The sequence below is a fragment of the Monodelphis domestica genome, chromosome 5 (assembly GCF_027887165.1).
Source record: "Monodelphis domestica isolate mMonDom1 chromosome 5, mMonDom1.pri, whole genome shotgun sequence".
Classification (NCBI taxonomy): domain Eukaryota; kingdom Metazoa; phylum Chordata; class Mammalia; order Didelphimorphia; family Didelphidae; genus Monodelphis; species Monodelphis domestica.
In genome coordinates this window covers 306463488-306490160 of record NC_077231.1, presented here as the reverse complement: position 1 = coordinate 306490160, position 26673 = coordinate 306463488, and the positions used below count along the sequence as shown (strand labels likewise).

The 26673-nt window shown below is 52.6% G+C and overlaps 1 protein-coding gene across 3 annotated transcripts in view; it reads right to left on the bottom strand.

Annotated features, from left to right (window-relative positions):
* Positions 1 to 26673, bottom strand: part of ANO10 (anoctamin 10) — a 213615-nt gene that overhangs the window by 38608 nt on the left and 148334 nt on the right. For 2 of the 3 annotated variants that reach the window (XM_007505242.3, XM_007505241.3), the window contains exon 12: positions 21637 to 21753. The exons of the other annotated variant lie outside the window; for it this stretch is intronic. In XM_007505242.3, coding sequence (XP_007505304.1) covers positions 21637 to 21753 — 117 coding nt within the window. The remainder of the gene's footprint in view (positions 1 to 21636; positions 21754 to 26673) is intronic. 3 annotated transcript variants of the gene reach the window in all.

The following is a 26673-nucleotide window of genomic DNA, read 5'->3' as shown; positions in this document are numbered from 1 at the left end:
AAAACAGAACAAAACAGAACCCTTTCAGATCTTAGTTCACTCTCTAAAAGCGAATGTAAAAGAAACAGACGACCTGCTGCCGAGGTTGGAAAACTGTGTTATGTTCTTCATACTCGCCAGGGCAGAAAGGACTTCTCTGCTTTTTGCAATGTCCCACGAGAGACGTGTGAGCGTCAGAGAGGCCGCGCTGCGGCGGGACAATATGCCCATTCTCCGGAGAGGAGAGGAGATGAAGTGGGCTCTGGTCTTCTCTGAGCGTCTGCAGGGAACGAGGAGGTGCCATTTAAGACTGGCCACAGAGGAGTGATGACAAGCTCCTCCACTCTCCCACAAGGGTCTCCCTTCAAAGCTCTCCCTGCCATCCTGGGATAACTGGCCTAGTGCTCCGCGGCTCTCAGCAAGACGCCTTCAGGCCAGTCAAGCCCATGGGACTTCGCTGCAGTCAGGGGGGACTTCAGAGGTTCTTATGAAAGAGATCCCAGAAAGACGTGCCTCCTGGGCCCGGAGGTCCCTTTTCTCTGGGCTGGAGCAGCTTCCCCAGCTTGGGGAGTGCCAGGACTGTCTGTTGTTATTGGGCCAGATCAGGGTTAACCTTTCTGCCCGCTGAATGATCGCTTTACACTGCGAGGAAGCCTTGGCTGGAATGAACGTTCCTCCCCTTTTGTCTTCCCTGGAGAGGGGTGGGGACGATGGAGCCGATCCAAGCCCAGGTGAAGGAACGAGAGAGCCCGAAGGAGTCCAGATTTCCCTGCTCAGCCTGCTCCGGTAGGAGTCCAGATTTCCCTGCTCAGCCTGCTCCGGTAGGAGTCCAGATTTCCCTGCTCGACCTGCTCCCTCTGTGACTTCGTAGGTTGTCTCCGAGTCAGGCCCCAAAGTCCGGCGTTGTCCTTGTTGGGAGAATTCTGACTTCGGCGAGGCACTCCTCGTAGGGTATAATTTTGTCTGCCCCTGGACCTAGCCGGGCTCCGAGCCTTCTCTCCTGGGTAGGGAGGGCCAGACTTGGGGCTCCCTGGTCAGGCCCCCTCTGGGTCAGCATAAACTGACCAGCAGGATGAAGAGAGAAGGAAGGAAAGGAAGGCATGAGGGGCAGAAGGGATGGAGGGAAGAAGGAAGAAAAGTTCAGGCCTGGCCTGTGTTGGGGCTATGGCTACAGAAGCAAAGCCAGCGGCTGCCTCAAGAAACTTGGCTGCCACTCCCCAGGGGAGAAAACAGCCAAGGCAGCATGGTGGCAGCCCGTCAGCAAAGCCCCCACAGGCCCAACAGCACCACTGATCCACTCAGAGCTCACAGCTGACTTTAGCAGCAGAGAGGGGCCCGCTGGGGCAAAAGGCAGCAGCAGGAAGTGGCCGGGACTTCCGGCAGGCCTGGCAGTCACCGGACTGGGCAGCGGGGCCCTGAGGGGGACATTTCTCCAGGCTGGCGAGGCGGGCGTCTAAAGCCCTCTCTGGCTGGCACTGTCAGCTCTTCAGAAATGTTCCCTTCGCATGTGTGTGCCCACTGCTGGGTGAGTCTTCTTCCTCTCTGTTCCTGTGTGCCAGGTCTGCCTGCGGGGCAAAGGGCATGGGGACGTTCGGACACGCCGGCCTCTCTTCTTAGTCCTGCTGCTGGGAAATGTCAGACCAGCAGGGAAGCCGACTCACTACTGCGTGGCGTGCTGGGATGGCCGACTTCCCCCGGGGGTCCCCAAAGGTGGCCACATTCTGGAAGGCCTTGTGGAGCTTCTGGCACAACACTGGTGCATCCTCCATATCAGACCGACTCCCAGTTTTCACTTCAGTTTCCTTCCCACACAGCCAGGTCTCTTACCTTTGGGGAGCTTATCTTTCTGGCAGTAAACTGGAATTCCTGCCTGCATTACTTATCTGAGAAAGGACTGAAAGATGACCGAGTTAATTGGCCAAACAGGGTCCATGCGATCACCCCTGGTGGCACATGGCAGCGGTGAGAAGCACTCGAAGTCACAAGCAGAGGAGCTATGAAATCCCACCATTCACTCAGCTGCCATCTTGCTGCGCCATTTACCCTCCCCTCCCACCAGGAGCCCCGCCCTGCCCTGGGTGGGAGCAAAAATCACCCTGAAGAAGGCGAAAAGGGCCTTGGGGAGCCCGGATCACCAGGAAAGGGTCTTTCAGAGAGAAAACAGGACAAAGAAGGGCCAGAGACTCAAGGAAGCATTTCCTTTCCATTAATGTTTGGCATAAGCGGGTTCAGCCAGCAGACCTGGTCCTTTTGGAGCAGAGTCCTGAGGCAAGAGTCAAAGAGAACAGAAAAGAGGGGAGCGAGGCAAGAAGAATCGTGGAAGCCGGGAAAAACTACAAATAAAAAGGGGACAGAAAAGAGGGGAGCGAGGCAAGAGGAATCGTGGAAGCCGGGGAAAACTACAACTAAAAAGGGGACAGAAAAGAGGGGAGCGAGGCAAGAGGAATCGTGGAAGCCGGGAAAAACTACAAATAAAAAGGGGACAGAAAAGAGGGGAGCGAGGCAAGAGGAATCGTGGAAGCCGGGAAAAACTACAAATAAAAAGGGGACAGAAAAGAGGGGAGCGAGGCAAGAAGAATCATGGAAGCCGGGAAAAACTACAAATAAAAAGGGGACAGAAAAGAAGGCTAAAGCCATGGCCATGAGGACCGCCGGCACTTGTTCCTTGGGGGTTCACGCCTTCCCCCGACCAGCACCCAGGCTGGCCTCCGCTCTGCCCTGATGGGCCCTGACGGGCCGCCCGGGCACTCCTCGGGAGCTCCTGGCGCAGCTCACCGTACACGAACGCAGTCGTCCTGTGGCTGTGTCTGGGGACGGTCCCAGGGCGGCCCGAGAAGAGGAGGTCTGCTGGCTGGTTCTGGGAGGCCCATCCTGCCCCCTGTGGCCCCTCCGGAGCCCCGCAGGCCGCTGTTTGCCCTAAGGCAGCAGACACCCTTGGCCGGAGGTGAAAGCACTCTGGGGCTCCTGGGCCGACCAGCGGGCGAGGAGGGAGGGCTGCCTGGGTGCCAGCGCCGCCCCAGCGGGCCGCTCATCCCCCTCGGGGCAGGCCGGCGGTGCCACGTGCTGAGACGCGGTTTCTCTGCGTGCTTGCCAGGGCCCGAGAGCTCTGAGGGCAGGGAAGGCGCCCTTCAGCTCAGCTCCCAACAACCGCCGAATGGATGACGGCCGCTGGGGGGACCCAGCAAAGGCCTGCTAACACCAGCCTCCCCGGCCAGGCCTCGGCCAGCCCCGGCTCTTTCTTGCCGCCCCTGGTCCGGACTCGGGCCGCAGCGCTCTGCGGTGGGAAATCGAAGTGCCAACACACGGTGTGACCCAGAGCCCGACCCGAGAGGCACCAGGGCCTGCCTCCTCCGGGAAGCTCTCCAGAGAGAGGCTGGAACCCAAAGGGGACCGTGACGAAGGTGCGTCGGGCGCCTTTCCATCCGGCTGGGAGCCCTGAAGAGTGCAGGGAAGACGGAGAGCGTCCCGTTAGCTCTGGACGCCCCGCCACAAGCTGGCAGGGTCCCTGGGGCTGCCCGGGGCAGTGTGCGCTCTGGAGGGGGAGCACGGAGGCTCCAGGTCCAGCGGGCAGGCCCGTGCCCAGGCGGTGCCGGCGGGACGGCCGAGCTTCTGTGCAGGTCCCGCGACACTGGGGTGGAAGGAAGCAGCAGGACGGAGGTTGCTGTCTGTCCAGCCAGGCCGAGGCACAAAGCCTTGGAAGGGAGGAGGGGGAGGGACTCCTCTGGGGCCGCCGCACCAGCCCAGGAGACATTCAGTGCTCGGACCAGGGAGCCCACAAGGGCTTAAGCCAGAGCCATCCTCTGCAGGAGCCGGGACGCTGAGCCGGGGGCAGGGGCAGGAGGGAGGCGCTCAGGGGGCCTGACAGACAGATGGAAGCTCCCCCCGCAGCCCTTCTGGAGCACCCTTCCTCCTGCCCACCCGTCCTGGCGCCCCCGAAGCCCCCCCAGGAGCAGAACGCATGAGAAAACAGAAGTGGCTGCAGCAACATTGCGGAGAAAAGAGATGCCTGTTTCTGGCGGCTGGGCGCCCTGGGCTGGAGGCCGAAAGACCCGAGTTCAAATCAGGACTCGGGTACTTCCTCGCTGGAGGACCCTGAGCACGGCACGCACGGCTGTCTGCCTCAGTTTCCTCACCTGTAAAGTGGGGATAATGACAGCACCCGCCTCCCCGGGTTGTTAGGAGGATCCAGCGAGGTTGTATTTGTCAAGTTCTCAGCGCAGTGCTGGGCACAGAGTAGGCACTTCACAAATGCTAGCTGTTATTATTAATGGAAAAAGGGGGATGGCGCCGGCCAATGGGGAGGGAGGAATAAGGGGGCCGAAAGGAACGAATAAACTTCTTAAGAAAGAAAAGACGCAGCAAAAGATGTGGATGAAGTGAAGCGAGAGGGGACATGGGAAAGAGGGATGCTCGCACTTCCGATGGGTCGCTCCAGGAATGCGGACAGTACAAGAGCTCGGAGGCGGGATGGGGGGAGGGGTGGGTGTCTCCTGGGCCAGCTCGGGGGTCCGGGGAGGGGCGGGTGTCTCCTGGGCCAGCTCGGGGGTCCGGAGAGGGGTGGGTGTCTCCTGGGCCAGCTCGGGGGTCCGGGGAGGGGCGGGTGTCTCCTGGGCCAGCTCGGGGGTCCGGGGAGGGGTGGGTGTATCCTGGGCCAGCTCGGGGGTCCGGGGAGGGGCGGGTGTCTCCTGGGCCAGCTCGGGGGTCCGGGGAGGGGCGGGTGTCTCCTGGGCCAGCTCGGGGGTCCGGGGAGGGGCGGGTGTATCCTGGGCCAGCTCGGGGGTCCGGGGAGGGGCGGGTGTCTCCTGGGCCAGCTCGGGGGTCCGGGGAGGGGCGGGTGTCTCCTGGGCCAGCTCGGGGGTCCGGGGAGGGGCGGGTGTATCCTGGGCCAGCTTGGGGGTCCGGGGAGGGGCGGGTGTCTCCTGGGCCAGCTCGGGGGTCCGGGGAGGGGCGGGTGTCTCCTGGGCCAGCTCGGGGGTCCGGGGAGGGGCGGGTGTATCCTGGGCCAGCTCGGGGGTCCGGGGAGGGGCGGGTGTCTCCTGGGCCAGCTCGGGGGTCCGGGGAGGGGCGGGTGTCTCCTGGGCCAGCTCGGGGGTCCGGGGAGGGGCGGGTGTCTCCTGGGCCAGCTCGGGGGTCCGGGGAGGGGCGGGTGTATCCTGGGCCAGCTCGGGGGTCCGGGGAGGGGCGGGTGTCTCCTGGGCCAGCTCGGGGGTCCGGGGAGGGGCGGGTGTATCCTGGGCCAGCTCGGGGGTCCGGGGAGGGGCGGGTGTCTCCTGGGCCAGCTCGGGGGTCCGGGGAGGGGCGGGTGTCTCCTGGGCCAGCTCGGGGGTCCAGGGAGGGGTGGGTGTCTCCTGGGCCAGCTCGGGGGTCCGGGGAGGGGTGGGTGTCTCCTGGGTCAGCTCGGGGGTCCGGGGAGGGGTGGGTGTCTCCTGGGCCAGCTCGGGGGTCCGGGGAGGGGTGGGTGTCTCCTGGGCCAGCTCGGGGGTCCGGGGAGGGGTGGGTGTCTCCTGGGCCAGCTCAGGGGTCCAAGTTTTGTAAGGAATAAAAGGTAAGATGGTTTGGCTCAGGGGCCTGTGGTCATCCATAATAAATGAGCAGAGAATTAAAGCTGACTGGGGCACTGAGGCACATCCTCTCAGGTCTATCAATGAGGAAACCGGGTCTCAGGGAGGTGAAGGAACTTGCCCCAGGCCCCACAGGGGAGGTCAGGGGCAGCATCTGAACGGAGCTTTTCACATTCACTACCTGCCTCCCAGCAGACTGGGAGAATTTTGTTTAGATAAATAATTTTAGGCCATCAGAAATTCTGAGAGATTAAAAAAATGGGAGGGAGGAAGGAAGAGGAAGAGGAGAACCACACTCTGGGTCCTTATAAACAATGCTAATGAGTCTGGAGCAGCTAAAAGGAGTTTTACTTTGCATTTTGCAGGCTAAGTAACTCAGCTGGCCTTCAGCAGGGGGGATTCATTTTCTCTCCTCTCACGGGTTGCTGTGTAATATTGGTCAAATGACTTGGCCTCCGTTTACTTATCTGGCAAAGGGATGACCAAGAAGGCTGGGTTTAGGGGGTGGACATTACTAGATGACCCAAACCGAGGGCTGCTAGACTGAGGACCTCCCTTCCAGCAAGGATGTGAGGGTGCTGCGGTGACCTGCAGAGTCTGGATTTCTGCCCTGGCCCAAAGGGCAGATCCCTCCTCCTCCTTAGGGAAGTCAAAGGGACCCTAAAGCTACTTGTGCCCTCCAAGTTCGCAGGGGGGATGGAGCAGATCTTAGGAAACAAAAACCAGAAGAAGGCTTTAAATGGGAAAATAAAGATTTGAAGGTAACAGAGAAGACGAAGCTAGGCCAGGAGGGAAGTGAGCAAAGAAGACAACTGGACACTTGGGGCTGGGCGTTGCACAGGAGGGCTCCCCAAAGACAAAGGACGGGGAGTCTCTGGGGAGGAAACCAATGCTTGGCCTTCAGAGTTATTGGTGCTGTAAGGGAGAGCTCCTGCACAGAGGGTCAATCCATCTATCTAGCCATCCACCCATCAATCAATCAATCAGAAGCTGTAATTAAGACTGGAAAAGGCAAATGCTGTTCTGACTGTTTTGAAAGGGAAGAAATAGGAGGCTGAAAGTCCAGGCTAGAGAGCTTGTCTTGGATTCAGGACAAAATTTTAGCATGTCATCAACATCATTATTATTGTTAAAAACAACAATAAAAACTACTCTTACTTTCCATCTCAGAATCAATCCTGTGTATGGGTTCCAAGAAAGAAGAGTGGTAAGGGCTAGGCAATGAGGGTTAAGTGACTTGCCCAGGGTCACACAGCTAGGAAGTGTCTGAGGCCACATTTGAACCCAAGACTTCCCTGCTCTGGGTTTGTCTCTCAATCCAATGAGCTAGCTAGTTGCCCCCGTGGGTTTTGTTTTGATCACTTTCATGTCCTAACATATCCTTCTACCTTGCTCCACCTGGGAGACATCCTGGTTAACAAAGAATCAAAAAGGAAACAGCCAGTTTTGAAAGATGAAACACTATAGAACAGAGCCTGACAGTGTGTGTGATGTTCTAGACCAACAGAGGCATTCTCCTCCCTCCTCTGGCTCATTTCAGCCAGTATACAGGCACACAGCATTTTACTGAGCCTTGCAGATAATTGTGGGGATTTTTTACAGCTTGAAGGTTGTGGCCACCCTGCATCGAGCAGGTCTGTGGGCGCCATTTTTCCAACAGCAAGTGCTCACATTGTGTTTTCTGTCCCCTTTTGCTAATTTTCACACTATTTCAAACTTTTTCATTACTTTTATTATATCTGTTATGGTGGTCTGCAATCATTATATCAGAGTTATTACTGTAAGTGTTTGGGGGTGCCGTCATCCATGCGACAGTGATCAATCAATGCTATGTGTGTTCTGACTGCTCCACTGCCCAGCCTTCCCCATCTCTCTCCCTCCTGTGACCTCCCTATTCTCTGAGACACAGTAATATTGAGATGAGGCCGATCAATAGCCCCACAATGGCCTCTTAAGTGTGCAAAGGAAAGGAAGGGTCAACCAATGTGGCAAACTTCATTGTCTTACTTTAAGAAATTGCCACAGCTGCCTTGACCTTCAGCAAGCACCAGCCTGGCCAGTCAGCAGCCATCACCACCAAGGCAAGACCCTCCACCAAGTCTCAGATGACGGTTAGCATTTTTGAGCAATAAAGTATTTTTAATTAAGTTATTTACATTTTTGTCGATAGTAGTGCACAGAGTAGACAACAGTATAGGATAAACGTCACTTTCATATGCACTTGGAAGCCAAAATCTTTGTGTGACCAGCTTTATTGCATTATCTGCTTCACTGGGGTGGTCTGGAACCAAACCTGCAATATCTCTAAGGTCTGCCTGCAATGACAGCCCACTGGGTTTCATTCCTGTTCTTTTGTGTTCTTTGTGATTCATGCGGATGCAATCAATGTGCATATTGTTTTCCTGGTTCTGCTTGCTCATTTTGCATCAGTTCACAAGTTTTCCCCTATTTCTCTGAACTCTTCATGTGTGTTGTTTCTTGTGGCACAGTCATATTTTAGTATACACATGCTTCAGTTCATTTGGCCCTTCCATGATGAATGGGGATTTGCTTTGTTTCTCATTTTTGATGCCACCCTCAAGTGCTACAAGTAATAATTTGGCATTTATGACCTTTCTGTCTAACTTCTTTGGGGCATATGCCTAGCAGTGGGCTCTCTGGGTCCGGTGGTCCAGGTATTCTAGTCACTTTGCCAGCATAATTTCCTTTTGTTTTCCACAGTAGCTGGACTAATTCACAACTTTGGCCCTGGTCTGTTAGTTTGCTTTTCCAAGTCTCCTTTTGGAATGCCATTTCAAAGGGAGGGTTAGTGACCATCTAGAAAGGGAAGCAACAATCACATGGAGCCAGCATGGCTTCTTCAAGAACAGATGAGTCCAACAAACAACTGCCTTTTTTTGAAAAAGTTCACAGATGAGCTCATGCCAGTAAAGTTTAACAAGACCTGGCCAGGTGTCTGCTCCTGCTCTTTTAGTGGAATAAATTTTGGCCCCTGAGGATGGAAGTAGGAACATTGGGAAGAAGTAGAGAAGACAGTGGAGGGTCCCAAAGATATGGGGGCAATCTCCCATGCCAACAACGACTGCAGAGCTCAGGACTTGGCTCCACAGTGACAGGAGTCATCGGATGAAGCTTTCTAAAAAGTGACCAATGGGTTTAAGTAATGCAACAAGTTCTCCTCTCCCACCAAAGGAGGAAAATAGTAACTTAGATGTCACATGTATCGAACAAGCATTTCTAGAGTATCTCCTGTGCCCAATACACTGTGCCAGGAACTGCAAGGGTTAATATGATCTGAGAGTCATTAAGAAGGTAGCCAAATGGCCACATCTATAAGGATTTCTATGGCCACAGTGGGAACAATAAGTGACCCAACGGGAGGGAAGTGATCTTGCAGACGTTCAGCCCCTGGACCCAGAGTCTCAAATGATAGGATTCATTCTTGAGGCAGTCCACATTCAGCCCAATCATTTGCCATTTGCATTTACACACTCCAGAACAGTATAACAAAAAATATATTCAAAGTCCTGACTCTGGGGCACTGTAATATCCTGAATAAAAGAAACATTAAATTACATGTGTATATTCAATTTGCCAGGGCAGGAAAAAAGACTAATAGAGTTTAGACACATCTTGTACAAAACAGATTGAAACAGGGGCTGACTCCAAATGGCCCCCAAGCCCAGCACCCACTTGAGGGTCCCCTGGCCTTGCTTTATGTCGCTGACATGAGAAGGGCCTGGTTTATTACATGCCAGCGTTTTAAGTGGCTTGTGCTGTGGCAAGTCCCTTAAAACGTGCCCGCTGTGGATAACAAGATGCGTGTGTGCCTATGGAAACGCGCCATCATCATGAAGGGAAGGACAAGCACCCCCAGTTGGAAGAAGCAGCCTGAGCTGGCCGGGGGCTCCTGCACCGAAAGCCTCTTTGGTTGCCGGAGGAGAAGGCAGCCAGTGTCGAGCTTGACCTTTCGGCCCCCACCGCGTGGACAAATCTCAGGGATTTGACCACGCCGGGCATTCAGAATGCTAAATGGGCTTCCCTGTGAAATCTCAGTGTTCCGAGATCCCAGAAGCTGCCTGAGCCCATTCCAAACAGAATGCCACAAATGCCAGGCTTTCCATTCGCCCTGAATCTATAGACATTTCTGCCTGCGTGAACGGCAAGGCGAGGAGGCAGGCCCGGAGCCAGCTAATCCGTCCTTAGAGCGATGACCTTTCACTAGCTACAAAGTAATGGCGGCTGCCTTAACTCCAGAGCATCGAAGGTCCCAAACAAACGGCAGGAATCCGCTCAGCAAATAGTACTGAGCATTAACTGAATGCAATGCCCTGACTAGGATGAGGCAGAGGTTAGACAAGACCCCAGAGGGCTTCTCATCGGATGGCAAGAACTGTCAGCGTGGCCGCCCCTGGGGAAGATGCTCTGAAAGGATAACGGCAAGGCCTCAGCTTACAGATGCAGGCAGCTAGCACGGGGCTTGGCGTCAGGAAGGCTCATCTTCTTGGGTTCAAATCTGGCCTCAGATACTTCCCAGCCGGATGGCCCTTAGCCCAGTTTGCCTCCGTTTCCGCATCTATAAGATGAGCTGGAGAAACAAATAGCAAACCACTCCAAGATCTCTGCCAAGAGAGGCCCAAAAGGGGTCACAGAGTCAGACACGACGGAACAAAACAAAGGAAGGGATTTTCCTATTCTGAGCAAGAAAAATCTGTAGGTGACAGAAAGGAAACTTTTCAGGGTCAGAAATTTACCAGTTACCTACCTGAAACTGCTAGCACAGGTAACCAAGAAGAGCCAGTACTTAAAATCCAACGTGAAACTGGACCAGGGACATGGAGGAGTACGAGTTAGTGAAGACGGCTGTCATCCCTACTCCCTCTCAGAAATGCTCCTCCTTGGGCTCATCATCTGTCCGAGTAGGGCTGCCCATCCCAACCTGGCTTAGGCCAGTGGGACGCGCATCTCCCGGGCCCCACGCTCAGAACCTTGGAGGCCTCTGGGTGCCCCCCTGTTCCCTCCACAGCCAATCACTGACCCAAATCTATTTATTCTGGGTTAGGAGAACTGGCCTTTAGGGCCCCTATCAGGAAAACCAGAAGACTGAATCACCAGCTCTCCAAGGCCCCAGCCAACTATGAAGAGCAGTGATGTTTTTACTGTCTGTCCTCCTTCTTTATTTCTTCCATTGCTATGCTGACAACAAAGTTTACTCTACTGCAAAAAGCTCTTAAAGGATCTTCTTTGGTCCAAGTCTAACTCCCCTCAAATTCATCTTGTACTCTTCCACTAAGAAAACAAAACGGCAAGCATTTATCAAGCGCCTATACTGTGCTAGCAGCTCACAACTGAATTAATTTTTTTCTAAAGTCTCTTGGCCATGGTCTCTTGTGGACCCCCTTCCTCTTTGGAAACCGGCGGCATGTTAGAGCCTAAATGGCCATGAATTACAACTGTATTTTCTTTTTAAAATGCATATTGCTTTGGGAAAAAAAAACGAATGAGAAAAAACCCTGAAAATCCAATCACTGTGTTGAAGAAAAGGAATCAGACATTCCATGCACTGTTCCTTCCCGCTGGACCCCGACCTCTACAAAGCAGTGGGGTGCTATGGTCCAAAGAGTCACAAAGTGTTGGACAACTCAATAGCCACTCTATCTAGGACTCTCCTGGCTCTGCTTTCTTTTCTTTGTATCAGTTCATTCATAAGTCTCTCCATGCTTCTCTGCATTCATCCCACTGATAGTTTCTATTCACACTCCACACAGTTATTAAGCATTTTTGTCCCCAATGGGTATCCCTTGTTTCCAGTTCTTTGCTGCCACAAAATGCACCTTTCTTTTTGTCAATGGCCTCCTTGGGGGAAAATATGTTTAATCGTAGAATCTCTGGTTGAAGGGTATGCTACTTTAGTCCTTATTTTTGGAATTACTCTTGATTTATCAGAAATTTTATTTTTCTTCTAAATATGTAGTTTAAAAGAATTTACTTATTCCTTAGAGAGGTTTTTATGATGTCGCAGGGCAAAGCGTTTCCATGTGGCAACATCGCTCTATTTATAAAGCAGCCAAATGTGATCTGACTCCAGCCTCCTTCTGGAGAGCGGCTGTCGCCTGTGCAGTGCACAGAGCTTTTTCTGTGGCATGGATGTGAGCAAGCATCAAAGGCCTCCCCAACAGCTGTATTTGCACTCAACTGATCCTGGCTGGGCCTTTCGAAGACTCACTTTTATGGGGTCTGCTGGCCGCTCGCTGCAGTAGTTTCCGAGAGTCAAAATAAAGCTCCTGCTTATTTTGACCATCCTGCCATCGGTGACAAGCCATTCCTTGTCCTCTTGGCTAAGAGTCTAGGTGAGGCTAAACTTAGAAGCCTTGAGCTTCGGGGAGCCGGGGGGAGGGACCGAGGCCAGCAGTGGAAGAGCGTTGTAGTGCACCCACAATTCCTAAGCTTGGAAAGAAAGGCAGCTGGGCCAGCTGTTTATCTCTGCTTTTGCCGGAGTGACTGTCTTATGGAACGTCATCGTTTGTCACCTAGAACGTGCCCAATATATGTGGAAAGGACTTTGCGTGCTTTGGATGAAAGGTGCGAACGGCGGTGATGTAATTATTTACACATTTCTAAAGGCCCCGGAAAAAGCTGCTCACCGCACTGGGGTCGCAGCAAGGCTTCTGTGACAGCAGAATTCTGCCACCATTTTAACCTCGCTCCACTGCGGAACGGGCTTCCAGAACCTGCACAAGCATCCCGCTAATGGCCTGGGCAGATGCCGGGGGTCCCCCGGCTCACCCAGGAACACGGAGGGTGGGCGCCGCAAGGAGCCTGAGGGGCCGCCCGGCCCGTTCGCTCATTTTACGGAGAAGGAAACCGAGGCCGGCGGAGAACTCATTTCTGGGAACTCGATTCAGCTCACACGATGAGTTGGGGGAGAAGAACCTTAACTAGAACCCAGCGGGTCCAGGCCACAGCTCCCAAAGAGGTGGAGAGTTCTACCAAGATAAAGGATCTACACCTTGCTAAAAGGAACATGGACGGTGCTTACAAGTTATAACGCAGGGTTATTGCCATTAAATACCTCAGCCTCCCAGCTGCTAAATGTTCACCTTCCGAGGGCCTTTTTGTCTAGACCTCCACTTCTGGGTTGCCTAATGGCTTCCTTCTTGCTGGTGCACAGTCCCTGCATTCATTCTTGTCTGTGCTTCAGAGCAGAAACTCATCTGTTAGGGTTTTAGAGAGCTGACTAATTCTTTGAGAGGCAGGATTTGAACTCTGACCTGCAACACTCTGTTTACTATGTCACACTGCACGTCATTTATTACAGCAAATTTAAGACCATATAATCCTCCTGGCTTGTTATGGTGGTTTTTATTTTTATTTCCTTTCCCTCAGAAAATAAGGGTGGGAACCAATTTTGCCCGCCATCTTGAGTGTTTTGCTTTGGAAGTCTTTTAGGATTACAGACCAAAGACTCAGAGCTGGAAGGGACGTTAGAGTCAACAAGTCCAAACCCTTCATTTTTCAAATGAGGGAAATCAGCCTTGAAGAGGTTCCGTCATTTGCCCAAGGCCACGTGATAATCAGCGGAAACTGGAGTTCAAACCCAGGTCCTCTGACTTCTTAGTCTTTCCCCCTGTGTGACATCTTCCATGTCGGGCGTAGCTTGGGTTTCTGCAGGCCAGGTGGACAGGCTGAAGAGCCCCCACTGGTAGGTGTCTGCTAAGCGTAGAGGAGAGCACCTGATACAAGGGCCTGCTTTCTTTTCCCATTTCTTAAAAGCTTCCAAGGAACCAAAGGAAATCAAGACTCCATCACAATGTCAAGGCGAAGAGAACCTTCTCTGAACTGACTCAAGTCACGCCCAAAGGAGAATTCAGAAGGTAAAGACACTGATTTACCTCCCTGTAAACATCAACCTTCTCTGGAGCTGAAAACAAAGGACAACGTCTACGTGTCTCTTTGAGGAGCTACAATTATGGCCATGTGATTCTTATTTAAAGACAAATAAAAATATGGGTTGGGATCACTTAAAAGGAAGAAACTTACAAATTATTTTCCCATGCTTTGCCTTTAAAATAATTCCAACACAGATGAAAATGATTATGTATTTTCTTATGGCCCGTCATTCCCGAGTCTCTTTGCTAGCTATATAATCACTGCTTCTCTCCATCAGGAAACCAGACATCTGGCAAGCCACTGTTAGGCCAACCTTTGGAGCAACTCGTTACTGCCTGCAAGGAGTTACCTAGCGTCTCTGTTCCCTTTTCTCAGAGCGGCCCACTTTAACCTACGCCTTCTGGCACATTCAAAGGGCACTTATCTCTACAGACTACTTCCAGGAGAAGAAGACATTTCCCTTCCTAAGAAAAAAATAAGAAAATCTGATGCTAGCCGCTGGATGTGCAGGACATAATGAGAAGCCCCCATAGTTACTAAGAGCAGTGATGCGAGACTCCTGGCTTCTTCTCCCTGTAAGAGACAGCCCCGTCATGGTCCTGGGTCTTGCTGCCACATTGGTCAGGCCTTTTGTCCAAGCATTTATGCTTCCTTGGAACAGGGTGTTCCTTGCCTTGTCCTGGGTGTTTGGAGTCCCTGTGATACTCTGATTCATTCAGGGCATTTCATTAGCCCAATTTCTACCTTCGGGCTTAGCCTTTTAAAAATTTAATTTGTTTTTCCAATAAACAAGCATCCACTTTCTTTTCTACCCCTATACTCATCTCACTCACACACACACGCACACACACACACAGTAAAATCTTCAGGATGAATATGAATAGTCAATCAAAACAAATTCCTGCTGCCTTGGCCATGTCCAAAAAGTATTATGGCCTCATCTGCAGCCGGAGCCATTGGTCAACTCCAGGCCAAGAGGTGGGGGCTTTTTTCAAGACTATGTTTTCATCCTTAGGAATTGTGGTTAGTTACTACTTTGATCAGAGTTCTAAAGCTGTTCATTTTTACAATATTGTTGTCATGGTACAAATTGTTCTTGTTCTGCTCGTTATTCTGCATTAGTTTGGACGTGTTCCCTCATTTCTCTGAAACTGTCCCTTTTATCATTTCTTACAGCACAATCATTCCATTCCGTTCACGTACCATAATTTGTTCAGCTGTTCCCCAATCAATGGGCACTTCCTTAGTTTCCAGTTCTGTGCCAAATCCTAGAGCCGTCACATCTCTTTTTCTACATGCAGATCCCGCTCTTCTTACTTTGATCTCTTTGGGGATACGGGCCTACGAGTGCTGGTATTGTTGGGTCAAAAGGCACAGAAGAGTTTTGATCCGTCCAGGGCAGAGTTTCTGAATGATTTCCAGAATATCTGGACTAAGTCACAGCTCGAAAACAACAGGGCATCATGAGCCACTTGGCCCTGCAGACCCTCCAACATGGGTCACTTTTAATTTCCTTTTTGGGCCAACTTTGCCAGTCTGATGGTTATGAGGTAGAAGCTCAGAATTGCTTTAATTTGCATTTCTCTAATTATTAGTGACTTAGAGCATTTTTTCACACGGTTATTGATACAGTGTTGGCTTTTAAAGGGGGAAGAGAAAAGGAAGGACTGAAGAACTGGGGACCAGGTGCTGCCCTTTCCCTCTCACTGTGTCACCATGAGCCACATGGATTGTACAGAGACCACAGCAGGGCAGGGAGGACCTGAGCCCTTCTCAGGGCTGCTCTTCTGCCTCTGGTGTCCACCTGGCTCCCAGCTCTCCCCTGTGGATCCAAGAAGCTAGCGTGGGCAGCGACCACCTCCTGGTAAGACCCTCTTGGCTGGCTGCCTAAATCAGGCTGAGGGCCTTACAACTGTAGGTGAACTAGGGGGTATCTGCCCTGGCCGAAGGCTTCTCTTGGTGGAAGGGATGGATGAGAAGGACACAGCCTCGAAAACAAAGGACAGAACAGTGACAGCAGATCTGGAGACAAGAGTTAATTCTCCAATTCTTCTCAGTGTAATCCCTTTCTGCTGGTGGACTGGGAAGGCAAGCTCAGTCTATGCAGGCCACCAAATGGTACGGCTCACCCTAAAGGGGGGCTACCTTGGCTCCTTGGCCATCCTGGGAGTGCTTTGCATCTAGCTGGCTACACAGGGAAGATGGTAAAATGTCTAGAAAAGGCCGAAACTCACCATAAGGGGAATCAGAGTTTCTTGAGGGAATGTGGGCTCAGATGAATTATGTATATATTTTGTATTTGTTATTGCTGGATTGAGTGAGAGCCTGTCTTATCTTGGATGTTGTGATGGCTTAAGTGTTTCCTTAGGAGCTGAGCCCATTTCTTTTCTATGTGAGACAAAAACCCAAGTCAAATTCTGATATTCCCAGGAGAAATCCTGGAGGGGGACAAAATGTGAGGGCGTGAACCAAAAGGGAATTCTGAAAGAAGTTCTCAAAATTGAGCTCAGTTTATACAAATGCAGAGAGCATCAGTTCTGGGACAGGAATCACAGCAAAAACCTTAGCATTTACCTCAAAAGAAAGCTAGGCCAGTCTTATCTATTCCTTGAAAAGGTCTCCAATTAAAAATCAGAGATAAAGTAACCTTTCCTAAGGCACCCTATGACATGAAGGTGATTTCTTGTAAGCAGCTGCATGGTTCTAGGGCTTAATTGGAGACTAACCAGCAGATTCAAATGGTAAACCTTTAAAGGAGAAGGGGGAACAAACATTTGTTAAGGGAAATCATAATTTAAGGAAATGTAAGTGAATGGAAGGAAATAGTGTGATAGAGGAGAAGGAAGGCTAGCTTTGGAGTTGGGAAGCTCAGTTTGAATCCTCTTTTTCTCCTTTTGATTGGTGACTCTAGACCAGTCACCACGTCCCCAGGGCCCCAGGGTTGTTAGTTGAAGACACGCGGATGGCTATGGCTCTTTTCCATCACCCAATCTCACAATCCCCTATTTCGGCCTTGGTGCAGTGGCAGCAATCATTACCATGAATCAATCCTTTGAGGGAGAAAAGGGAGGGAAGTGCCAGATCTGTGGTGTCACTGCTATGGAGAGCTCCCTCAACAACTCCTTTCCCTTCGTGGGGTCCCGGAAGTCCAATCTGGTGTTCCTGCCTCTAAGACGAGCCCCCTTGGCCAGTGTGCCCCAGCTTCTCAGGAGCCCCTCATCTGCAAGCTTACGTGCCTGCTGTGTACTGTCCCTGTCTTGTCCAAGACTCAAGACTCATCGCTAAGGAAGACACCTGGACGTGTCGAGAGCAAGATTCTTTTTCTTGAAACCAGACCCAGTGAGGAGATATAACCAAGGGAAACTCGTGCTGGCTTCATCCCCTGAAGAACACACCTTCTTTCTCCTTCCGAGCCTCATTTTAAGCAGCATCAGAGCTACACAGGGGAGGGATGACACTTCTGATGCCTCTCAGCCCCACCTCTCTACAGTAACCCTCCAAAGAAATCTAGAGATCAGCCAGCAGAGGGTACTGAAAGCAGCTTAACTGGAGACACGCAGGAGAGTTCTGGGATGTATCCGTGTCTCTCGTGTTTCCTAAAGCCTGAATCTTTATCTGGAGCGAACCGTTTTCTTTGATGACTTCAAACAATCTTCCATTTTATTGCAGATGGCAGTGGATGGCTTCTACTGTGGAAATCGAATGTTACTCTAGTCTGGCCAGTGGCACAACCGGAGGTCCACCCGGATGGCAAATGACAATCTTGGCCTCATCAGCTTGGACCAACTGAACTGGCCAACTGCAGGCTAAGGTTCAGATCCTTCCCCAAACCGCCTAATGGTTGGTCTACGATGGCCTCACCATAGAACCGTTAGACTAGCTTTAAGTATATAGCGCTTTGCTGTCCAGAGGTTGGGAAGCTAGCCATCAACCATTAGCTCCTGTTAAGAAGGAAGCATGAGGAAGTGCCTCGTGCAAGCCACTCAGAGCCAAGAGAGAGCCAGGCTACTTTCAGCTTTGCCACTGACCAACTGGTGACCTTGGGCAAGTCTAAACTAATTGGGACTCTCGTTTTCCCACCTGTAAAATGATGGTATTGCAGTCTAAGAGGCCCTTTTTAGCTCTAAGAATCTATGAATCCAGAAAGGCCAAGCTTGATCTTAGGGGAGAGTTTATTCATTTTTTTCTATTAAATTTTTTTATTTTAAAAATTTTCCATGATCATATGATTTGTGATTTCTCCTTCCCCTCATTCCTCCCCTTAGGGAAGAGCTTCAAAAAGTGTACTTTTCTCTTTTTGTTGTAGAGATGGGGGACTACAGGCAAGGAATACAACATATGTTGCCAGAAAGGCTTGCTGTATTGGTTTGATTTGCTGAGTGTGCCTGCCTTCCTTCCTTCCTTCCTTCCTTCGTTCCTTCCTTCCTTCCTTCATTCCTTCCTTCCTTCCTTCCTTCCTTCCTTCCTTCCTTCCTTCCTTCCTTCCTTCCTTCCTTCCTTCCTTCCTTCCTTCCTTCCTTCCTTCCTTCCTTCCTTCCTTCCTTCCTTCCTTCCTGCCTTCCTGCCTTCCTTCCTTCCTTCCTTTCCTTCCTCCCTCCCTCCCTCCCTTTAAGGGAGAGTTTACTGGGTAAAGGAGGATAGAGAGATGTATTTAGAATGAATGTAGCATAAAAACAAAAGGCAGCAATAAAAGGTCTGTTAATCTAGTCTAAAAATTCTGAAAGATTCTGACAAAATGATCCATTTAACTTGCTTCTCAACACAAAGTAAACCCAGTAAACTTACGGCAATAAAAATGTTGCAGGAGCAACAGTCAAATATGGTAGAAAGAGCAGCAGCCACAAGGCCTAAAGAGGTCTGGGTTCTAATTATGGCTCTAAAAGAGTGACTCTGGATAATTCACTTCCCCTTTCTTGAGACTCGGCTTCCTCATCTCTCAAATGGGCATATTTATGTGACCGATCTCACAGGAATGTTATAGGAAAATGCTTTGTAGGCTTTAAAACACTAGATGAAATCCCAGCTACAACACAGGGAAAAGCATAAATTCCTCCTAAATCGCACAGAAATCCAGGAGAAATAAGAAGCCATCTAGACCTCCCAAAGCCTCCAGACAGGGAGACGGCAGTGTGGTATGATTATTTGTTAAGAGGGCTAGGCTTAGGGGAGCTGCCTGCTACAGGAGGATTCAGGAGGTGGCATGGTCGAGTAGAAAGGGCACTGGCTCTGGGGTCTGAGGCCCTGGGTTCAAATCCCACCTCAGCCATTCACTCCCTGGCTGTCTGTGCCAGAAACCCTCTGCGAGCCGCCTTTCTCCCTCTACAGTGAGGGGCCTGGTCTAGGTGGCCCTCTACATGTTTTCCACTCAAGACTTCTGTGCCCTGCCCCTATGAGCTCAGTCTGTAGAGCCTCACTTTTCTCATCTGTGACTTGGGAATAATAACATTTACATGCCTTCGCTGGGTTCTGATCTTGCCGAGTAAAGATTTCAGAAGTCTTCCAAGGCCTTGGCCCCCTCGAGGTTCAGCTGCAAAAGCAGAGGCCTTTTCATCGGGGAGAAGCCATGAAGGAAGCTTTGCCGCGGCCCTGGGGGGCCGTTTGGAGGGCCTCCCTGCTTGCACCGGGGGCACCCCGGGGCGCTGGATCTTCTGTGACCATCTCTTAGCTCAGCAAAGGCCCCAGAAGGGGCCCCGTGAGTCTGTCCTGGAGAAGCTGCCCCCGAGATCAGGGGGGCCACTCAGGACGAGTTGGGGTCCCAGCCTGGCTTTGGGATGTGGCCGCTGGAGGGGGGCCAGTGGAAGTGGGGATCCTCGAGGGACAGAGGCAGGCGGGGCCTGGCCAGCTCTCGGGAAGGTCTGAAGAAAGGGCTTGGAGCGGCAGTGCCGGCTTGGCCTGTTTTCCTTCGGACCGTCTGGGCCTCTCCTTTCAGAGCCACTTCTGAAGCCTCGTCGGCTTTGGGAGGACTTTGGGGGGTTCACACATGAGCACAGCCTGGCGCGCCTCCTGAAGGGAGATGCTCTCGTTTCACAGCAGACTCCCTGGAGGATGGGGCGTCCCGGGGCAGCCCCCCCACAAGGCCGCCCGTGTCTGACGGGGCCACGTTCCCCCCAGGGCCGGCGGCCAGAGCATGGAGCCACGTTTCTGAGCCGTGGGCCAGGCCCTCCGTCAGCGTCTGGACAGGAAGGCTGTTAGGACGGAAAGCTCCCGCCTTCAGGCTTTGACCCCACCGAGAGCTGTTTCAATCCATCTAAGAAAGGGGAAAAGCGTCCTTCAGTCTTTGCTACCGAGTTCCGCTCCAAAGTCGCCAGAGCAGAAGCTTCCAAGCGCGCGCTAGAAGGGCCCTTTGAAAAGGAACAGCACTCCTAGGCGAGCTTCTTCCTGAAAAGCGGGCCTTGAATGCCGGGACCAAGGGGGTCCTTAAGCAGGAAGAGCTCAGGAGGCGCCACTCCCTCCGAGGAGGCTCCTTAGAACAGGAAATACTGACGGGGAAAGACTGGGGGAAGCTCGGAGGGAGCCCAGGCTGCCTATGTTCCCGGACAACCTCGACTTCCCTTCCTTTCTGTCACTGGCCAGGCCTCCCTTCACGGGCATCCACTGAGAGCTTCCATTGAAAAATTGAGGCGTTTCACTGCAAAAAGAAGGTCCCGGGAGTGAAGCGACTGCATGGCCGGGCCTGCAAATGGCTGGGGTGGAACCCGGAAGAGCATGATTCAGATGTGAATCATGGCAGGTTCCCGGAGACCAGAGCGGTGGCCTGGGTGACCCGTGCCTCTGAGAGGGCCCCCCTCCCCCCCTTCAGGGCTTCGCCCAGAGCTCCCAGGAGGCCACTTCCTCCTCTGAGATGTGAACTTTGACCCCCCACGGAATTGAGCCTCTCCCGAGCTCTCACCCTCTGGGAGGCAGCTCCCTGGAGGCGGGCATGTGACAGCAGCTGGCCCCCAGCCAGTGCTGGTCCTTCCCTCCTCCTTTTCTTTCTGCGTCCCCATTTCTCAGGACACCTAACCCTTGACACTGCTTTCTGGCTCGCCCAGGGCCTCGGGCAGTCGCTATTTCCTTCTGCCACTGACTGTCTGGGCCTATAATGGCCCTTTGGCCCACTCGGCCCTATCCAGCTCCCCTTCCCTCACCTACTGTTGAAGAAGACGTGGAGCCCCGGTCCTGCCATCTACTGAGACTGAGACGCATGTCCTCGATTTCGCATCATCTGGCCTTGCCCCGCCCCCTAGCTGCGCTCTCCGGGGTCACTAAGGCCCCCCCCCCCCCGCAGCCCTCGCCCCTTCCCTCGCAGGGCCCCCCTCTCCTGGGGGTCTCTTCTGGAGGGCCTGGGCCTCTCTCTGGGGTCACTAAGGCCCCCCCCCGCAGCCCTCGCCCCTTCCCTCGCAGGGCCCCCCTCTCCTGGGGGTCTCTTCTGGAGGGCCTGGGCCTCTCTCTGGGGTCACTAAGGCCCCCCCCCGCAGCCCTCGCCCCTTCCCTCGCAGGGCCCCCCTCTCCTGGGGGTCTCTTCTGGAGGCCCTGGACCTCTCTCCGGGGTCACTAAGCCCCCCCCCCCCCCCCGCAGCCCTCGCCCCTTCCCTCGCAGGGCCCCGCTCTGGCCCAGAGTCAGCCCGCGGGGCTTCGGGCCACATGGAAGGAGAGCGGTTGAAAGCGAGGCTTGCCCGGAACGGGGGAGTGCCGTGACAGACAAGGTGAAGGGAGAGGAGAGAAGGCGGCTCAGAATCAGAGGTCCGCCGCCCACGTCCCAGAACCCTCTGCAGGATGTCCTGCACAAGGCCCTGAACGAAGGGCCGCGCCGGCGGCCCTCTGGAGAACAAGCACGCTTTGTGGAGCAAGAGGAGCCCGCAGAGGCCTCCTTCACGGCCTCTTTTCTCAAGGAGCCCCGGGGAAGGCGGCGGCCCTGGCAGGCGGGCCCGGGGGCCCAGGACCAGTGACTCTGCTGTGAGCCCCCCTTGCACCCTCCGCTTTCTGCCGCTCCCGCTTTCCTGACGGAGGCATCCGGCGATCGAACGCGGCGCTGCTGCCAGACCAAATGCACCCTCGCTGTTTACAGAATGGCCGAAGTAAAGGAAAGCGGATGGGAAAGACTTGCAGACAGGGACGGAGAATAAGACAAGCGCAGGATTCGGGGGGTGGATCAAGCAGGGAGACCGGCCGGGGGCTGGGCTGGCTCCCGGCTCGTCCGCCTCCTTCCCAGCAGAGTTTCTCTTACCTGCTGCTTGAGGGCTTCTAAAGACTCGAATTCCAACTTGGCCAGTTTCACCTGGATCTCCTGCGGCTTGTCGGGAATGACGAAGGCCAGGACAAACTTCAGGGCCAGCAGGGCGTGCTGCGAACGAGAAGAAAAGCGGCCGCGTGAAGACGGCCCCAGAGGCACCCACACCCCGGGGGACGCGGAGCCCTCCGCGAATCCTCCCAGTGCTCCTGGGGGTGCTCTGGGGAGGGCCAAAGGCCAGGAGCAGGCACAGAGCTGGAGGGCGTTTGCGTAGCCCAAAGGCTGGAGCAGGCACCGATGGAAGACACAGAGAGAAGGCGAGGCTGGGCCAGTGAGTGCCCCGGACGGCCGACGGAAAAAGCGTTTCTGAAGCTCTTATGGTGTGCCAATGGCTAAAGGAGGGCGAGGGACCGAAGGGACACTGAGAGCCCTGGAGGAGCTCAGCCCAAGGGACGCCCTGCCGGCGCCGCCTCCCAGGGGAATGGGCTGCCCTGGGAAGAGCGGGGGGCCCTTTCACTGCACACACTCGCCCAGAGCCTGACGCACTGTGGATGGCCTTGGAGAGCCCCATAAGACTCGTTAAGGGGGCGCTTGGGATTTGGCGTATTCAACCATCATGTCTACACAAAGTTTCTTTAAAACCAATTTTTGGGGTACAGATGAACACGTTATGCTGCTTCTTAACGTTTTATCTAAAAACTAGCCTTCTTCCAAAAGGTTCCCTAAGACGCGTCCTTTCATCCCAATACTGGTTTGTGCCGCTCACGGGCTTTCTCCGCCTCCTCTTCGCTACCTAGCAGAGTTCTGAGCATCCTGAGGGCTCTCCTCTTTCTCAGATGCCCAGACGCCCATCTGTGGCCGTCAGATTCTTCCTCATAATTGGCCCTAACAGGATTCCCATCCCAGCAAGCCAGACGCCTAAGCTCTAAGCGCAGACCCGAGTCAGCAGGGCAACATGGCGGCCAAACGATCTGCGGGTCCCGAGTTTAATTTGATTCAAGCATTCACTCATCACCTCGTGCGTGCCAGAAAGAGGGGCGCGCTGGCCTGGCGCGCGCAGTCTACCCTTGGCCCCCGGATCTACTAGTGAAACTAAACTTCCTATTGCCGGGCTTCGTCGTTAGAGGAGAGTCATTGCTGGGCCCACCGCACACCCCTCGGGGCACAGGAAAAGGGGAGCAAAGCGAGCCAAGATAACGAGCACGGGGCGCACCGGTGGGACCCAACTTCTGGGCGGAATCACTCTGATTCTCAGTCTCCCCGCCTGCCTCTCCGCATCCCCGTTAAGTCTTCCAGGTTTCTCTGGATTCCAGACAGTCTTCACTTCGGACCGCACAGCGCTTCATGGTAACCAAATGTACGATTGTTCAGTAATTACCAACGCGGGTTTGGGGTTTTGTTACTAAAAAACCAGACACAAAACGCCGAGGAGCCATGTTTTAGCAAGTGGCATGGCTGAGCAATAGGGGAGGAAAGGCGGCCGATGAAACAATAAAGACAGAGAGAGAGCTTCGGAAGCACGGCCCGGAGAAGGGGAGGTCGAGGGCCTGAGCGGCCATGATCCCGGTTGCCACTTCTGGGACCAGCGAGGGCACATTTCTCTTGGCCTCAGATGAGGACCAGGAGTTATGGGGCTGCGGGACGCTGGGGAGGCAGAGGCACGGCTCTAATTATTAGATCTGCCCAGAGTTTGAGGAGCAGCTTCAGCAGGGAGCAGGTTCCGAGGCCTGGACAGTATGGTGAGGATAGCATTAACTCTCCCCTGGCCTATTTCTCCACTTTCACTCTTTCCACTTCTTTGTAAGTTAAACTGCTAAAAGTCCTTCTGACTTAAGCTGTGATCGCTTCCAACTGGCGACCACGGTATTACTGTAGAACTTTCATATTAGCATAAAAACTTCAATTCTTCCAGTGGAGAACACCGTAGGTCAGGTCGAGGGGGAACAAGGTGGCCTTTGATGTCCCGTCTGACACTGCGCTTCTCTGTGAGGTGCTCCATCTTGGAATGTTCCTTCTTCCATCTGTTCCCCCCAAAGTCGCTTAGCACAATTTCTTGAACATACTTAAAACATGTTGGTTGACTGATTCTACACGGTATAATGGACTCCATTATACTGCAGGCAGAAACAGAGGAGGTCCCTACTTTGCCAACACGCAGAAGACCAACAAAAGGTATTATTCCTCAGCACTGGAATCTTCATGGTGGCCGGTTACATCCTAACATTTGGAAGGTCTAAGAACCGGGAGCGTTTCTCTTTTATGTGTAAGCAAGACAAGGGGCTGCTTTGGCCACAAACTCCATTGGGCAGAAGCCTAGACACAACCTTTCCACTTCTAACAGGCTCTTCCGATCCAGCTCGGACGCCCAGAAAAGGCTGAGGAGTAAAAGAACAAAACTGTGTCTGATAACGTGTGAACTAAAAGTAACCAACAGCGAGAACAGAAGGCTCTTTAAATAAGGAATTAGCATGGAAAGCCACCTAAAAAGGAGGAGGCAAAGCAGGGGAGGCATGATGTCCTCTAAGAGACAGAGTCACTAAATCACTGACTGAAAAGAAAGGATGGCCGAACAAAAACCAAGGCGATGCTTTACTGCAATATTTACAAAGAAGGATGAGGGATAAGTGCCAAATGGATTTCTCCTGGGAGAAAGATGAAATATTGAAGAAAATCAGATTCATGACAGAACAAGTAATTACAAAATTAGAATCCTTGAAAAAAGGCAGAAGCCCAGAGAGAAACAAGCATCTTCCTAGTTTGGGAAGCCAGGGCAAATCTGTCATGGGTATTAAATAAGGGATCTGGAGGATATGGGGAGGGAAGAACAGAACTTACATTTGATGGCCATTACTGAAAATGGCCCTGAGAAAATACAGATCTGGGTGACATAGCAGGGAAACAACTCAAAAGTAAGACCATAATTGAATGAAGTCTAGTCAGTGTGGATTTACAAGAAATCATGCGTGGTAGAGCTGATCTAAATGTCCCCAATGTACAAAAGAAAAGATAAGGAAACTCTGATGTCATTCATTTATAGGGACTAGTCAGATAAGAGTACATTCTTCCATGAACATTAAAATTTAGAGTTTTCCATGATATTTATTCCCATTTATATCCATCTGATAAAGAATGAGGAGAGATCGATGTGTAAACTCAGGAAGGGTCACTACCAGCACACTGGCTTTTAGGAGACAAAATATCTTTGACACAAACATTCACGACATCATCGGCTCGGTCATGAATGAATTGTGACTTATGTAGGTGGAAGGAGTATTCATTCTCGGTGAAACAGGGAAGCAAATCCTACCTAAGAGAAGACATTTTTAAGGATTAAAATAAGCCTCTTTCTAATAGCATCTATAAAACAGGCTAACTGAAAGACCCACTGATTTTTCTGAGGACAAAAGGGCGTAGTTTTCTTTGTTAGACTAAACTCTTAGCTTTACGATGGGCAAAGGCTAATGTTTGTTTAAAAAAATAACACTATTACACATGAAACATCCTTCAGGAACAGTAAGGCAAGAGAGCCAGATAACTGGAAGGGAAGGGAAGGGAAGGGAAGGGAAGGGAAGGGAAGGGAAGGGAAGGGAAGGGAAGGGAAGGAAGGAAGGAAGGAAGGAAGGAAGGAAGGAAGGAAGGAAGGAAGGAAGGAAGGAAGGAAGGAAGGAAGGAAGGAAGGCAGGCAGGCAGGCATACTCAGCAAATTAAACCAATACAGCAAGCTTTTCTGGCAACATATGTTGTATTCCTTGCCTGTAGGCCTTCCTTTTGGTTTAAGATTCTGGGGAGATAGAGCTGTGAATTGATCTCACTTTTAGAAAAAAGTGGAATTATCCTAGAAATGTGACTAAATTGCACCTACAATATGACCTGGCCACTCTTGGCTAGGCATATTTACTTGGAAAAAAGAAAAATTTTATACCGGTGCTTTTTGTAGTAGAAAAAAATACAAACAATCTGGGTGCCCATTGACTGGGAAATGGAGGAGCATGTTGTGGGTAGAGGTGGATATGGTCCTAAGATGCACAGAGCCCTGGATCTAGAGTCAGGAGGACCTGTGTTCAAATCCAGCCTCGTTTGTAGGACCCTAGGCAAGTCACTTTGCTTCAGTCTGCCTCCATTTCCTAATCTGTAAAATGGGGATAGTAGGGGGCAGCTGGATGCCTCAGTGGATTGAGAGTCAGGCCTAGAGATGGAAGATCCTGGGTTCAAATCCAGCCTCAGGCACTTCCCAGCTATGTGACCCTGGGCAAGTCACTTGACCCCCATTGCCTAGCCCTTACCACTCTTCTGCCTTGGAGCCAATGCACAGTATTGACTCCAAGAGGGAAGGTGAGGGTTAAAAACAAATGGGGATAGTAATAGCAATCGTGATAGCTGTCTTGGTTGTGAAGATGAAATTAAATGTTTGCAGAGCTTTGCAAACTTGACGTGCTATGACTGATGTTTATCATTAACATGTCACAGAATTGTATGGCCATTTGCTGGGTGTGGCGGTCACGTCTGTCGCCTCTGCTTCCGGGATGGCCGAGGCTGGCTGATCTTTTTTGGCGGGGAGGCACTAGGCCAACTGGGTGTCTACCCTAGGAGTGACCGATGTGGGCTCTGCAGCGAGCTGGCCCAGGACAGAAGGAGAGCCAGGGAAAGCTTCGGGCAGTAAGGCAGGGAATGGCCCATAGGGACTGTGGAGGGCCCCCAAGGAGGAGCTGTCCCCAGTGCCGGGCGCAGGGAGCGGGAGGTCCACAGGGAGCAGAGCCGGCCAACAATGCCCGGAGCCTCGGGGGCTTCGGTCCCCGGGGAGACGCCATCGGGAGCCCCGCTGGCTCCTCAGGCAGGGTCGATGCATCCCTCGGTCTGTACTGATGTCTCTGTGACTCCCCTCAGAACTCGGCCGCCCTCTGCCCGGTCAGCATTTGGGCCGGAGCCCCAACCCAGGCTTCTTCCCCTCCCCTCCCCCATTCCACGCCGCTAGGAGGGAGCTGGAATCCCAGAAAACAACGGAGGAGGGGAGGAGAGCAGAAGCGTCCCCCAGAG